General features: G+C 48.1%; 1 protein-coding gene across 4 annotated transcripts in view; it reads right to left on the bottom strand.

Moving 5' to 3' along the window:
* Positions 1-13,144, bottom strand: part of LOC119181192 (FGGY carbohydrate kinase domain-containing protein) — a 167,785-nt gene extending 154,641 nt beyond the window's left edge. Inside the window, exon 1 of one of the 4 annotated variants that reach the window (XM_075882985.1) lies at positions 12,669-13,144. In XM_075882985.1, coding sequence (XP_075739100.1) covers positions 12,669-12,842 — 174 coding nt within the window. In that variant the 5' untranslated portion in view covers positions 12,843-13,144. The remainder of the gene's footprint in view (positions 1-12,668) is intronic. The other 3 variants (XM_037432373.2, XM_075882987.1, XM_075882986.1) reach the window with 3 other exon arrangements.
* Between the last annotated feature and the right edge of the window lie 2,938 nt (positions 13,145-16,082).

Genomic DNA, 16,082 nt, shown 5'->3' with positions numbered 1-16,082 from the left:
AAAGCGTGACTGTGCCAGAAAGCATGACGGCGCCTGGAAGCACTGGCCCCAACATGTCCAGCCCCAGCACGACACAGGTGACTGTTTTGAACCCTCGACTTCCGGTTGACTTCCACGGAAACGCATATGAAGATGCACATGACTGGCTCGAGGAATTCGAGCACACAGCGAATGTTAACGGTTGGAACACCACACAGAAATTGGGCTACGTTTATTTCCCGCTTCAAGACGGAGCCCGAACGTGGTTCATGAATCGCGTGTGGTCGTCTTGGGACGAGTTCCGGCAGAAGTTTCTCGACACGTTCGCGAGCACTGAAAGACGAGAAATTGCACAGCGTCTCCTCGAGTCACGGATTCAGAAACCAAATGAATCCGTTACGATGTTTGTTGAGGACATGGCGCGGCTATTTCGTCGAGCAGATCCTAATATGCCCGAAGCCAAAAAGGTTAGCCACCTCATGCGGGGCATTAAGGAGCAGCTGTTCACTGGCCTCGTACGAAACCCGCCTACAAGTGTGGATGAATTCTCCAAGGAGGCGACATCTATCGAACGCGCACTGCATCTACGTTATCGCCAGTATGACCGCCCAACCCACAGTGCACCGATCAGCGTGGCAGCCACTACCACAGCAACAACACCCGACGAAGGTTCTTTGCGCCAACTAATACGAGAAATCGTACAAGAAGAGGTCAAGAAACTCGTCGCCAAACCGAACGACTGCGCGATCGCCTCAGTAACGGAAGTTGTACGCCAGGAGATCAGGCAAGCGCTCTCGCTTCCTGAGCCGAACACGAGCACTCCCAGGGCAAGCTATGCAGACGTAGTCCGCCGACAGCCAGCGAACGTGCCGACACCACATCAGTACCACCAGCAACATCCACCGACAACGCCTTGGTACTACAGAGAAACTTCGATGCCGAGGCGGCCACCACTTCGCAAAACAGACATCTGGCGTACCCCTGATCATAGGCCCCTGTGCTTTCACTGCGGGGAAGCAGGCCACATCGTTCGGTATTGCCCGTATCGCGCCGCAGGGTACCAAGGGTTTCCTTCTACGTTTCCTCGGCGCCATTTCAACGGAACACCTGACGTCGACACGAATGTCATGACCCCGCGGGATGTTCCTCCTGGGTTTCGGTCACGCTCACCCTCTCCTGGGCGTTATTCTCCATCTTCTAGACGGAGCACCACTGACATGCCAAGAGGGAGATCTCCTAGTCTACGCAGGGGAAACTAAAAGCAGCGACCTCGGAGGGGAAGGTTGCGAATCGTCGAAGTGCTGAAAATCCCCCATTACTGCCGAGCGAAGAGACACATTTTCAATGAATCGACAAAGGATGGGGTTGTTACTGCCGAAGTTGCAATTACGATTGACGGACATGACGTCATGGCATTGGTCGACACTGGCGCGGACTTCTCAATAATGAGTGAGAGTCTGGCAGACACGCTCAGGAAGGTTAGAATGGAATGGACAGGACCGCAGATTAGAGGAGCTGGAGGGCAGCTACTCACACCTACCGGAAAGTGCACCGCAAGAATGAAGATAGGGGATGCATCCTTCGTCGCAACTTTTGTTATCCTTTCTGAGTGTTGCAAACAGGCAATCTTGGGGATGGATTTCTTGCGGGAATATGGTGCCATCATAAATATTCCGGACGGTGTACTGACCTTTTCAGCGGATCAAAGCGCAGCGCTACACCGAAAATCCCTACGAGTCATTGACGATGTGACCGTACCTCCGTTATCGTGCCGCCTTGTTTCAGTCACGTGCAGCGAGCAGAATACTGGAGAAGGAATCGCTGAACAAGTATTGACGCTACTACTCTCTAGTGGTGTTGCAATTGCCAGAAGTATCGTCAATGTTGTGTGCGGTGAAGCAGAGGTTCTGTTGACGAATTTTACCAACGAGCGACGACACATTACACAAGGCACTACAGTTGCCTACTTCGACGAGATCACCGAAATCCGCGAGTGCTGTGTAGTACAACAGGACGAGTCGCAAGCCACGTCAGCCCCACCACCTATTGACGTAAGCTCGGATTTGTCACCAGCGCAGAGACAGCGTCTATTAGATCTTCTGCACCAGTTCAAAGACTGTTTTTCATCGACCTCGAGGGTCAGTCAAACGCCACTGACGAAACATCGGATAATAACGGAGGAGACGGCAAGGCCAATACGACAGAATCCATACCGCGTAGCACCGAAAGAGCGTGAAGCAATCCAAGAACAAGTGAAGAAAATGCTCGATGATGACGTCATCCAGCCGTCAAGAAGTCCTTGGGCGTCGCCGGTAGTGCTGGTTAAAAAGAAAGACGGAAGCTTGCGATTTTGTGTCGACTACCGCAAGCTGAACCGTGTGACAAAGAAAGACGTATACCCATTACCGCGCATCGACGATTCACTCGACAGACTGAGGTATGCACGCTACTTTTCGTCAATGGACCTGTAGTGGGTATTGGCAAAGTGGGTATTGGCAAATTGAGGTCGACGAGCGAGATAGAGAAAAACGGCTTTTGTAACGCCTGACGGGCTTTATGAATTTAAAGTCTTGCCATTTGGATTGTGCTCAGCCCCCGCAACCGTTCAGAGACTGATGGATACCGTTCTGTCAGGCATTAAGTGGCAGACATGTCTGGTCTATCTGGACGACGTCATTGTTTTTTCAAAAACATTTGAGGAACACCTGAGCAGGCTGCTATCGGTATTCAGGGCAATAAGATCTGCCGGCCTGACACTGAAACCCGAGAAGTGTCACTTCGGTTTCAAGGAGCTTCAATTTTTAGGTCATGTGGTGAGCCATGAAGGTGTTCGACCTGATCCCGATAAGATTGCGGCCGTCAGAAAATTTCCGGTACCAAAAGACAAGAAAGCAGTCAGGCGTTTCCTTGGCCTATGCGCATACTACCGAAGGTTTATTGCCAATTTCTCCCACATAGCCTCGCCGTTAACACGACTCACAAGAGAAGACGTTTCGTTCACATGGGGCGACGATCAACAGGTGGCATTTGACGATCTCCGACAACGCCTGCAGACTCCCCCTGTGCTTGCTCACTTTGATGAGGATGCTCCTACCATGGTCCATACAGATGCCAGCAACGTGGGTTTAGGTGCTGTACTCGTCCAGTGGCAAGACTCAGCCGAGCGTGTGATCGCATATGCTAGTAGGACGCTTTCCCGCGCCGAGTCCAACTACTCCAGAACGGAAAAAGAGTGTCTTGCTGTCGTATGGGCGGTTATGAAGTTTCGTCCGTACCTCTATGGTCGTTCCTTCCACGTAGTCAGCGACCATCATTCCCTCTGCTGGCTGACCAACTTGAAAGACCCGTCTGGTCGGCTCGCACGGTGGAGCTTACGCCTTCAAGAGTTTGATATGACGGTCGTGTATAAGTCCGGACGGCAGCACGCCGACGCCAATTGCTTATCAAGGTCAGCGATAAAGCGCGATGATGACACAGACGATGAGAGCATGGCGTTTGTAGGAGTCGTTGACACCACTACGATTTCGTGCAAGCAGAAAGAAGACAGTGAGTTGCTTCCTCTTATTGAATTTTTGAATGGCCGGACAACAACCGTCCCTAGAAGATTTGCAAGAAGCCTGCCGTCATTCTGCTTACGTAGTGGTATTCTCTATAAGAAGAACTTTTCCCCCAGAGGAAGCACCCACCTACTTGTCGTTCCGACGTCACTTCGTGAGGAGATACTTTGTGCTTGCCACGATGAGCCAACGTCTGGTCATCTCGGATACACACGCACATTTGCCAGAATCCAACAGAAATACTTCTGGCCAAGACTTCCAGCTATTGTGAAGCATAACCTGCGCACGTGCCTCGATTGCCAACGACGAAAATCGCCACCGTTAAAACCAGCTGGGCTATTACAACCAATTCAAGTGCCCACGGTACCTTTTGCCCAAATTGGAATGGATCTCCTTGGACCATATCCGACTTCCCATGCTGGCAACAAGTGGGTAATAGTCGCCACTGATTATCTTACGCGCTATGCCAAAACAAAGGCTTTGTCAAGTGGCACCGCCGTTGAAACCGCACGATTCTTCGTAGAAAATATCGTCCTGAGGCACGGTGCTCCAACAATCATAATAACGGATCGAGGTGCCGCTTTCACGGCCGCGCTCCTGAAGACAGTGCTTGAGCTCAGTGGAACAGCCCATCGGAAAACCACTTCCTATCATCCACAAACCAACGGCTTAACAGAACGCCTCAACAAGACTCTTGCGGACATGTTGAGTATGTACGTGGACGTGGATCACAAGAACTGGGACGACATTCTACCGTATACATCACGTTCGCCTATAATACAGCGCAGCAAGAAACTACACGAAAAACGCCGTTCAGTCTCCTTCATGGCCGTGAAGTGACGACGATGCTTGACGCCATGTTACTGCACGACTGCAATGACATCGATTTGGACGCTGCATCTTTTACCCAACGAGCAGAAGAAGCGAGGCAGCTTCCGCGCGTCCGAATCACCCAGCAGCAAAATTATGACGCCCAACGTTATAATCTGCGACACCGACATGTCGTCTATCGGGCCGGCGACAAAGTCTGGGTATGGAGTCCTATCCGCCGCCGGGGACTGTCCGAAAAATTGCCGAAGAAGTATTTTGGCCCCTACAGAGTTTTACAACGCCTGAGCGACGTTAATTACGTGGTTGTTCCGGACAACCCCTCGACAACTCGCCAGCAAAAACCAGAAATCGTGCACGTTGTGCGAATGAAGCCCTACTTTTCGGACTGATTTACACCATGCATCTACTCCACCGTCTTTTGTAGAAGAGCATCGGGACGCTGCTCTCTGGAGGGGGGGCAAATGCCACATTAAATAAGCAGCGCCAAGAGAACAACGAAGAACACGCGCAGCGAGAGAAAAAGACGGGGTTCTCTTCCGATCAGTTTGCCAGTGTTCTGGTACAATTAAAGTGAGTTTCCTGGATTCGACTGCTGCTGTTTCTGCATTGTGACTATATATATATATATATATATATATATATATATATATATATATATATATATATATCTTACGTGTCTTAAGCGCAACAACGACAGAATAGGAATTGTTCAAGGGGCTCGCCGTTTTTTTTAGTAGAGGCTAATGAAACAAATGAACAGCGTAGGGGCTAATAAAGGCAGTTTTTGGGTGAAGCATAACAATAATGGCAGAAATAAGAACGATTTAAAGTGGAAGAAAAAAACATTGGCAGATCCCACGTACAGTGGGAATCGATGAAGTGCGAAGCAGGAAGGAGTAAGGTTTATATGTCAGTTTAAAATCAGAACCACGTTACGAGGCGGAGGTAAATTGTGCTGTACATACCTTCCATGTAGTAATTATTATGTTTGGACGTGTCATTTACCTTCATAATCTATTTACGCCACCTGATACCAAATTTGGTGTATGTAGAGGTAGCGAAACGGCCGCGAGCGTGCTATGAGCGTAGCACGTAGTCACGTTTTACAAGACAGAAATATCTTAATTATCATAATTATCATGTTCGGACGTGTCATTTAACTTCACCGTCTATTGACGTCATGCAATACCAATTTCGTATATGTGAAGCTAAAGAAACAACCGCAAGTGCATTATGAGCGTAGCATGTGGTCATGTTGTTACATAACACGCATCTCATGATTATCATATTTGCACCAGTCGCATACCTTCGCCGTTCATTCACGTTCCGTAATACCAAGCTTGGAATTTGTGAAGCTAGCTAAACGGCGGAGAGAGCATCATGAAGGGCCCAATATACTGTCACGTAACGTTGACGCGCGCACGCTGGGCGCAGCGACGCTACGCTAGCAAAACCCGAACACTCTATAGTCTGACACCAGGCCCAGCGGCAACTGGTGCGAAATGCAACAAGCTGCATTTCGCACCGACCACATTACCCAGAATGCACCGCGTCTGCCTAGCTTCATGACGAAGGGCGTGCTCAAAAGCGCATGCGTCATAGCAACGCAGTGCGGCGCGTGCCTGCGAGTATATGCCAATCAGATCGGCGCCTGGCGTGGCAACGTCGGCATAACGCGACGAAACGAACGCTGGAGCACACGCGCACCGCGAGTCACATCAAAGTGTATCGGCGCCTTGAGTATGGCATGTAGTAATGCTCTTACATGACACGCATCTCATATTTATTATGTTTGCACCACTTACATACCTTCGTCATCCATTCACTTGACATAATACCAAATTTGGCATATACGAATCTAGCGAGACGGCACCGAGCGCATCATGACTGCGGCATGCAGTCATGTTGTTGCACGACATGCATGTCATTATTATCATGTTTAGACATGCCAGTTACATATGTCATCTGTTCGCGTCACGTAATACCGAATTTGGTACATGCGAAGCTAGCGAGACAGCCGCGAGCGCATCATGAGCGTAGCATGTAGTCATTTTGTTACTTGACAAGCATCACATGATTATCATGCTTGCACCAGTCACATCCCTTTGTCATCCATTCACGTGTCGTAATACTAAATTTGGTGCATGTGAAGCTGGTGAAACGGCAGCGAGGGCATCATGAGTGTGGCTTGTAGTCATTATGTCACATGACACGCATCTCATGATTCTCATGTTTGCATCAGTCACATACCTTCGTCATCCATTCGCATCACGTAACGCCGAATTTCGTATATGTGAAGCCAGTGAGACGGCCGTGAGCGCATCATGAGCGTGGCGTGTAGTCATGACTCATGACTTAGATGACATCATGTGATTATTTCTACGTTAAGGTCTGTAGCTTGTGCTCACCATGCAATCATGTCATACCATACCAGTTTTGCAACATGTCATGTGAATGAGACCATCACAAGAACAGCAAGACCATGAAATGTAAATCATGACATTCATGACATACCTGTCATGATTTTCATTCTCTGACTAGTCAAATATGCTCGTCATACAGTCATATGTTGTGTCATACCAAGTTTGGTATGACACAACATGACTGTGTGATGTCGCCGAATGTCGCCGAAGTTTGCTATGAAATGCTTCGCATTTAAAACTGAGTTGTGTCACGTCTAGGTGAGTTTCGATGATTACCTAATGCACTTGCGATTGCTTCGTTGCACAAACAACATACCGAGTTTCAAACGAATACAGGACATGCACGGACACTTCCGTATTTCGATGCTATAGTGCGAATAACGGAAGCATCGCCCAACACACTATTTAAAATCGAACTTATTATTTAGTGTATCATGTACAAGTAACTTTAACAAAAACGCAGAACAAAGGTCAATTCAATCCACAAACAGAACTAAGGCGAAGCTCGCAGCAGCACCGGGCGTTTTGAACGTCGGCGCGTAAGCGATAGAGTGCCATCCATCCTGCCCTTGTAACTCATCACAGACGCAATTTGTGGGGTTGTTCACAGCTGCGGTGCCACAAGTTCGATGCGATTAGCGTGTCCAAAGTTAGCTTGTGCGAGGGGCCGGTTCAGAAAATAGAAACGTGTGTTGAAACGAGAACTGCGCGAAGGAAGGACGGGGACTCAATTGGCTGCCAACGTTGCAACACGCGCTACATGTCATTGTCACAACCCTGACTGAGACAGGTCCACTTGTCGATGCGTTGGCACTAAGCTCGGCCTGCCAGTTCAGTGCGCTGTCCCCATTTTGGTGGGTAAAATACAGCAACGGGAAGTCTTTCTGTCCGGCATGTGTAACGAAAATACGAGAAGGTTTCGAAACATGGGAGTCGAAAGTACTCCAAGAAATTTTTCCGATAGAAAGTTGTCCTCACTGGTCAGTGTTTACTATTAATGAACGGCCAAGTATGATAATAATATTAGTTCACGTGTCACAATGTCATTACAATTGTCAGGCAAAGTCAAGTGGAGGGCTCTCATAGAATCGACCGAAAGTTCGAACAGCAAGCGAGTCTCTACCATTTCGCCTCTATTGAAATGCGGCCACCGCGCGGCCGGGGCCGAACCCGCGACCCTTGGCTCAGCAGCCGAGCACCGTGACCGCTGCACCACCAAGGCGTACCAGTTCATTCTGCTCCCTCAGTCAATGGTAAGTATACATATGACGGAACGCCGAGAGAGAGAAGTAAACGTTTATCTTCGAAACAGTGCCCCGAGCAACGCCCGGCGTCACCCTGAGGTGGGAGGGCTCTTTAGTCCAGGAACTCTCTAGAACGTCGAAATAGAAAAAAAAAGATCACCGCACAAGCACTCAGTGCAAATGGTGAACCAGCGAAGGCTGAAACGTGCGCCCCGTTGTTTAGCAGTGGGTTCAACCCGACGTGGCACTGAAGCCTTCCAAAATTATTCGTTACATGTTCGTGCTTCTTAATGAGGTCAGACACACGTTTGGATCTGGTTTACCACAATGCCTAGCTCACAATGCGCTTCGCATGACTACGGTGATGGAGGAGTGCACTGAACGGTTAGATTTGTATCGCAATGCGTCAATCACAGTGGTAGTTCCCAAATCACAGGTGCTCACAGACGTCACAGCCGGCCCAAAGTGCCGCTGGAGAAACATCCGCCGAAAGCGGGCGTTCGCCCCGGCGAACGCGCTCCTGCAATCATCACGTTGCTGCTGTTGCGCCCGGAACGTTGCAAGCTACCCCTTTTGGCGGAGTGGTTTCCGCCCGCGACCGGTGCTTGCAGTCCCCTTCAGGATTTAACGCAACTTGAAAAGCAGAGGGGATTAGGGAACAAACCGGTGTTAAGGATATCATAGTTGAAATCAAGAAGAGGAAATGGGCCGGGCATGTAGCACGTAGACAGGATAACCGCTGGTCATAACTAACTGGATTCCTTGACAAGGCAAGCGGGTGGAGACAGAAGGTTAGGTGGGCAGATGGGATTAAGAAGTTTGCGGGTATAAATTGGCAGCAGCCAGCACAAGACCGAGTTGACTGGCTGAACATGGGAGAGGCCTTTGTCTTGCACTGGACGTAGTCAGGCTGATGCTGATGGTGATAGGCTTGCGGATCATCGGTACACAGTTGCTGCCGGCACTCGGCCTCCCGGGCTTTTTCTTTTTGATGCGAAGCATTTGTTAAGGCCAAACCTCATAAGCGCGAAAATGCACGCGACAGCGACGAGCGACGCTATGAGCGACGAAACAGGGCGTTCGCGCGACGTGTCGCGTGCTCGTTTTCGCGTGATCGCTCGGTTCTCCAGACTTGGAAACCGTCGCTCATCGCCCGGAAGTGCTGGGCTCAAGCAGCCAATAGCGAAAAACCGGAAAAGACAAAGACTACATAGGTGCACGTGACCCTGCCCCAATCACGTATGCGCAACAAAAAATAACGCAATGTTTATTACGCATGCGCATATAAAAAATGCTGCAAGGCAATAATAAACACTTTCCGTTTCATTACACAACAATGATCGTGTTTTGAAATTGCATACCGCTCGCTACGCAGGTTTCTTGGTGCGAGTAGACGGCCTCATGCCAGCAACAGTGGAATTCGCTCGCCGAAGCCGTCGCGTGAATGAGGTTTGCCTGCGCTAGCGACTGATCGCGCGAACACGATCTACGTCGCGTCGCTCGTCGCTGTCGCGTGCATTTTCGCGCTTATGAGGTTTGGCGCTTAAAGTACTTCGACGACTTTGCACGTCTATCTATCTATCTATCTATCTATCTATCTATCTATCTATCTATCTATCTATCTATCTATCTATCTATCTATCTATCTATCTATCTATCTATCTATCTATCTATCTATCTATCTATCTATCTATCTATCTATCTATCTATCTATCTATCTATCTATCTATCTATCTATCTATCTATATATCTATCTATCCATCTATCTATCTATTATCTATCTATCTATCTGTTATCTACTATCTATCTATCTATCTATCTATCTATCTATATATCTATCTATCTATCTATCTATCTATCTATCTGTCTATCTATCTATCTATCTATCTATCTATCTATCTATCTATCTATCTATCTATCTATCTATCTATCTATCTATCTATCTATCTACCTATCTATCTATCTATCTATCTATCTATCTATCTATCTATCTATCTATCTATCTATCTATCTATCTATCTATCCGCCTAGGACTTTTGGCTACCCTGGCGGATCTATACGATAAACGGATCTATACCAAAATTGGTGTGCCATAACATCACTGTATGACGAGCATAAGTGACTAGTCAAAGCATGAAAATCATGAGCTGTATGCCATGAATTTCATAATTTAAGTCATGGTCTTGCTGCTTTTGCGGTTGCTTCGTTTACGTGACATATTGCGAAACTGTTATGGTATGACATGACTGCTTGCATGGTGAACATTAGTGACAGGTCCAAACGTGGAAATCAGGTCATGCATGTCATTTAAATCATGACGACACGCCGTGCTCATGGTGCACTCATGGTCGTTTCGCTAGCTATAGCACATATACCAAACTTGGTATTACGTGACATGAATGGACGTAGAAGGTAAATGACATGTCCAAGTATGATAATAATGATGTTCGTCTCATGCAGAACATGATAGCATTCTACGCTCATAGCACGCTCGCGGTCGTTTCACTATATAGCTCCACGTATACCGTATGTGGTATTACGCGACGTGAATGAACGACGAACGAAAATGTCAGGCGCAAACATAATAATCATGACATGAAAGCCCCGTACAGCTTAATTTACCTCCGCTTCGTCACGTTGTGCTGATTTGAAAGTGACATATCAACCTTCCTCAATCGTGCTTCGCCTATCATCGAATTCCCACTGTACATGGGATCTGTCAATTCTTTGTGCCTGGACTGCGCCATCGTCCCGATGAATGCGAGTGCCTTCACGTTTACAATGTCGGCGCTCTCCTAGAGTTGTCTGTAACACACCCATGTAAAAGGTTTCAGGAAAAACTTTCCAGGAGAAGCAGGAGCGACGGGAAGAACGACATCGCTCTTAACGCAAGCAATGGCGCGCGTGCCATGGGTACGACGCTGCGAATGGCGTAACTGATAATATAGCCAATGGAGGCCGCTCGTGACACCACTGCGGGACAGTTTTTGATTTCTCCTAGCCATATGTAGCTTCAGGTGCAAAAAAAAATAATAGTAATTTGCATGGCATTACCACGATAAGGTTAGAAGGCGCGGCTTAGTAGAAGGCTCCGGAAATTCGTATGATTTGGTGGTCTTTGAAGTATACACTGTCACAGCACATGGACATCTAGCATTTCGCCTCAATCGATGTGCGATCGCAAGGGCCGAGATCAAACGCGTGACCTTTGATTCAGCAGCCGAGAACCGTACTCCCTGTGCCACGGCGGCCGAATGTAGGCCGTTTTACGAAAAAATTCACAACTTTTGAAAACTACATGCAGCTTTCGAACCTTCTATATTACAACAACGTGGGTGACGTTAACGAATGGAAGATATTCGATTCAGCGGGTTAACCTGCTTCAATACCGTTTAGATGTCATGTATTGGAACCATTGAAATCATAACGTTGGAGTATTAGCATATAGGCCTGAGAAGATCGTGTTGCCACGTTAATGTTTTCAGTACGCCACGTGCTGGTTCTTTCGCCATTTATTGCCAGTGATCAAAAACATTGCAGCGGCATCGTTGGTATTGAAGAATATTGACCACCTCGTCAATATTCTGCCCAGATATGATCGAAGCTTCTATGATGGAGCGCCAGTACGTTACTAACCAGCGCCCATGACGCCACATGGAAGCAATCAATAACTCGATAATCGAACGTTATTAGCTTCTTTGCTATTACACAGGTAAGACGGTAGCGTGTGGACAATCCGCAGCATTCACGTGATGTCACGAACCGGCTTCCCACTGTGCTAGAGCGTCGACATGATGGTTTCAGGGACGCTAACCCGAATTCACGGCGTTCATTGATCTCACAGGCACTAGAAATGATGCACCAACTAAGCTCGATAAGGTTGCGACTGCGAATGCAGTTTTTCGCGAATGCGGAATGCTAGCTAGGCAAGTGCCAATGAAATGGCATTTCACAACACCAAGCTGGAATAATCGCAGCTTTCCTCCAACATAAAACCATCAAGAATAATCGCACTAGTTAGAAATGTATATATTTCTTAAGAGCGCAACATAAGCGAAATAGTAAATCTAAGTCCTCAAGTGTTCAAAGCGTAACATAAATTACTCTTCTTACCGAACTAACAATTAGGTGCGGCAAGCCTTCCTTAAAAGCTGTATATAAAAATCAATGGTGGTTACACTATTGATGAAAACACGTCACACCGGAATAACTGACTAATGCCGGGTATAAAACTGTTTACAAATCCAGAAACAACTTTGGAGAAAGTGCCGATAAACTACGTAACGCAGAACGCAAAGACGGTGACAGCAGTGCACTAAAACACATTAGGCTGGAAATTCATATCAATGAAATTCTGTGCATGAGAAGATATCATGTACCCATATTCACTAACATTATTATCTTGAGGTAATAACGGGAATCTGTTTGAATAAATAATTCAATGAATATCTAGTTAAGTAGCACCAGAACTTTTCCCGAGCATACGTTCATGCCCACGAATCATAAAAACAGCACCTTAAACTGGACGCTCACGCTCTTAACTCGCCTGTCTCCGTCCATTCAATTTTACCTCTTTTTAGCCTCTTAATGACACAAACGCGCTAATCACCACGTGCAACACCGGTCAAGTATACCTTGACGGCTTCGCAGCAGGCCTTCCAAATCTGGTCCGACGACTGCTGGTAAAACTCCGGCAGCGGGTTCCACGTCTCCAGCGGTCGCGACGCGGTCTTCAGGAAGCGTCCTTTCTCGTTGACGAGAGCGGCGCGGACGCTCTGCGTGCCCACATCCACGGACACGAACTGCATGCCGGCGGTCCCTTTCTGCTTTGCACCGCGCGGTGGTTGTTGTCGTCGGTGCGGCGAGCGCGAGCCTTCGTCGCGCTCCCCTTGTGCACCGGCCGTCCTGGGACTGGGAGCCAGCCTGAGAGCGTTCGTCGAGCACAAGTGCCGGAGAGGAGGGGAGGTGCTGTCTGTGCCGACGCGTTTATCTCGCCGGCAGCTGCTGTCACACTAAACCTGCTGCCTCGCCGCACCGCGCGTGGCTGCTAGCTGGGCCGAGCGACCTTGGCGGCAGCCCGCCCCGCAGGCTTCGCGCCATACGTTTCAGCACCACCGACCAACCAAACTCCCCTTGCCTCACTTTGTTTTTTCCTTCGTGTCTCTCCCGTGTCGCGGCTTAGCACACACTTCGCGCTTCCCACTTTTTGGCTTCCCCTCACCTGCGCAGCGAGGAGGCTCAGCAGCGCAATGTTTACTTTGCACCGATGCAAGCCAGGTGCCCGCGTTTTACGCGCCGCTACCTTTGAGAGAGCGGAAGAAACGCTGGTGAATGCAGAGACGCGACACCCTTTCCGCGGTCAGTACCTGAATGGACAGCCTTGCGCTGAAATGCCCAAGCTTGCAGTAGAAGACCTCAAGCAATTAATTCCCTTGGCTGGGTTTCGTTCCTATCGGTAGAATCGCCACCTTCAACTCGCTCCAGTGTGGTGCTGGTCAGCATGCAGGCTTGTTTTGATTCACAGTTCCTGTCTCATACAGGTACGTATTCAAAGACTTGACCTACGTTTTCTGCTTTAGTGTTCACTTCCATGGCAAGTCGGAAATACCCATCGGCCCACACGACTTCGTGCTTCGCGTCGATGTTCTAATCCAAAGTACGTATTCTTTGAGACACGTGTTCATTTAGTTGCTAAAAAAACTCTCGCCTACTCTGAAAAAGATTTATGACCATTTGTGCATATCTAACTCACAAACAAAAATACCCGTATTTCTTCATCGCCTTTTCTTTATTCTTATTGATATCTTTATTTCTGTGAGTGCTACTCTCACATGGAGAAGAATTTGTCATACTGAAAACACTAGCGCTTTCATCACGTGATTGTGCCAAGCGATGATATTTAGAGCATGGAAAGCAACGCGATATAGATAAGCGTTGCCGTTTGCGACCAGCAGACAAGCGTGCACACTTTTTGCAGTGTTTTTCGTATGTTGGTCGACAGAACCTTGGATTCTGCAGAAACAAAATGCGCACAAAAGAAAGCGAACTGTCATATCAGACTGTACTGCGCGGAAAGTGTGCACTTGTGTCGCGTGTTACCCGCAATGGTGGTCTAGTGGCTAAGGCACTCGGCTGCTGACCCGCAGGTCGCGGGATCGGATCGCGGCCACAGGGGCCGTGTTTTCGAGGGAGGCGAAAATGCTTCATGCCCGTGTGCCTAGATTTAGGTGCATGTTAAAGAGCACCAGACAGTCGAAATTTCCAGAGCCCTTTACTATGGTGCCTCTAATAATCAGATGGTGGGCCTGGGACGTTAAACCCCAGTATTTATTTTTATTGAGCCACGTGTTCGAGGCAGGCATTAAGATGATGACAACGACATCATGTCTGCACGCTCTGGCTGATAAAGCACATGCACGCGTGCTCTGTGTACATACTCAGCCCAATAGCTCCACGTAAAAAAAGTCATTTTTGCCGCAGTGGCGCAGTAATGAATGCGATAGCAGGCAATCCGAATGGTGCACGAAGTATGGCTAGCAGCCTTTAGCACATGACCCGTCGTGACAAGAAAATTCTATCATAACATAACGCTACGTACAAAGTGACGTTCGTCTTGTCTATCGATTCAAGGCAAGCGGTGTGATCATGGCTCGTAAAAATCTGTGATTCGCTTGCTCATCCCTTTCAAGATATGACGCACGGACTGGGCCCGACACCTGAAAGAACACAGTTTATGCCGCGTTCATGCAGCCATGATTATAATACGCACCCGTTCATTCTTCCGGGCTCGACGCAAAACAGCCGAAGATCAGAGTAGCCTACCCTTTTGCATTGCAACAGCTTCCTTGACCAAAGGGCCAGTAAACAGGACCCCACACACAATCTTGCCACTTCGTACAGTACACCGAGGCGATCACACTTTTCGAATATTACGGCGCTGACCGCCGCGCAAACCCTTCATTTCGAAAACACAATTCCCGCGCCTTTTTGCCTTACCGATGCTCCTTGTAATCACCGTGATGAAATTTTGCCCATGGGCATTTTTGCGTACCCCTGTGCTCGTCAATTGGTAAATCCACGTGTCAACAAACAGTTGTCATGTAAACGTCAGTTCCTGTTCACTACCACCGCAGCAAAACTAATTCGTTCATGCCTTGCGGTGACCTGGCTTTGGTCACACACTTGTTGTGCGTATATTCCTCGCACAACATAGCGACGTTTTATAAACATTGCCGCATAGCACCTTCACGACAGGCATCGCTACCGTCGGCTCCAACGTTGCTAGAATAAACTCGTCGGTCGGCTCTGTGTCGACAAGGCGTGTCACCGTAGAAATCCTTTTTTTTTACCTTCTTTTTCCGAGAACTCTCTCTTTCTCAAACCTTTCAAGGCGTGCGTGCAGCGTGGGATTCATTTATTCGCGGCGAGATCAGGCTATAGGCGGCAGCACCGTCTCCGCGAAAGTTTGGATAGGCGGTCGGTGGCGCGTATACAGTATAAATACACGCAGCGGCGCTTCGTTGCGTGCGGTCTGAGCCGATTGTCGGCGCATAAGATGCGTTGAGTGCAGTTTACTGTTAATATCTATGCTCCTCTCTAATGAATCAATGAACGAAGCATACCTCACGTTACCATTACGCGAGTAAAGCGCATTGCGCCTTTCAAAGGGATGCTCGCCCTGGGTGACTGTTTGCGCGCTTTCGCACTGAATTACGCTATTGCTGTGCTTTGTGCGTGTTTTGCTTGTGTGCCACCTGGTACACCCTGCTGTAGCGTGACATTAACTTATTTACTTCTTTATCATCGGCATAACAACAACAAAAGAGAAAGATCGTAGGAAGCCCGCATATCTGTATGAGCAGTTCAGCGGCATCGTTCACACTTATACGCATATGCATCTTTTTTTCTTATTCTATTTACCATGAATTGTGAAATAGCCGATAGTTCTAAACAGAAAAGCTTAGGGGCTGACAGTTCTTCACGTTACAATGTGTTTACCACGTATACGTACATGTTCTTGAATCAGTAGAAGTATAAGAACCTTGTAA

Source organism: Rhipicephalus microplus, unplaced genomic scaffold (genome assembly GCF_043290135.1).
Source record: "Rhipicephalus microplus isolate Deutch F79 unplaced genomic scaffold, USDA_Rmic scaffold_14, whole genome shotgun sequence".
Classification (NCBI taxonomy): domain Eukaryota; kingdom Metazoa; phylum Arthropoda; class Arachnida; order Ixodida; family Ixodidae; genus Rhipicephalus; species Rhipicephalus microplus.
The sequence above is the reverse complement of the archived record's forward strand: the minus strand, read 5'-3'. Positions and strand labels throughout refer to the sequence as shown.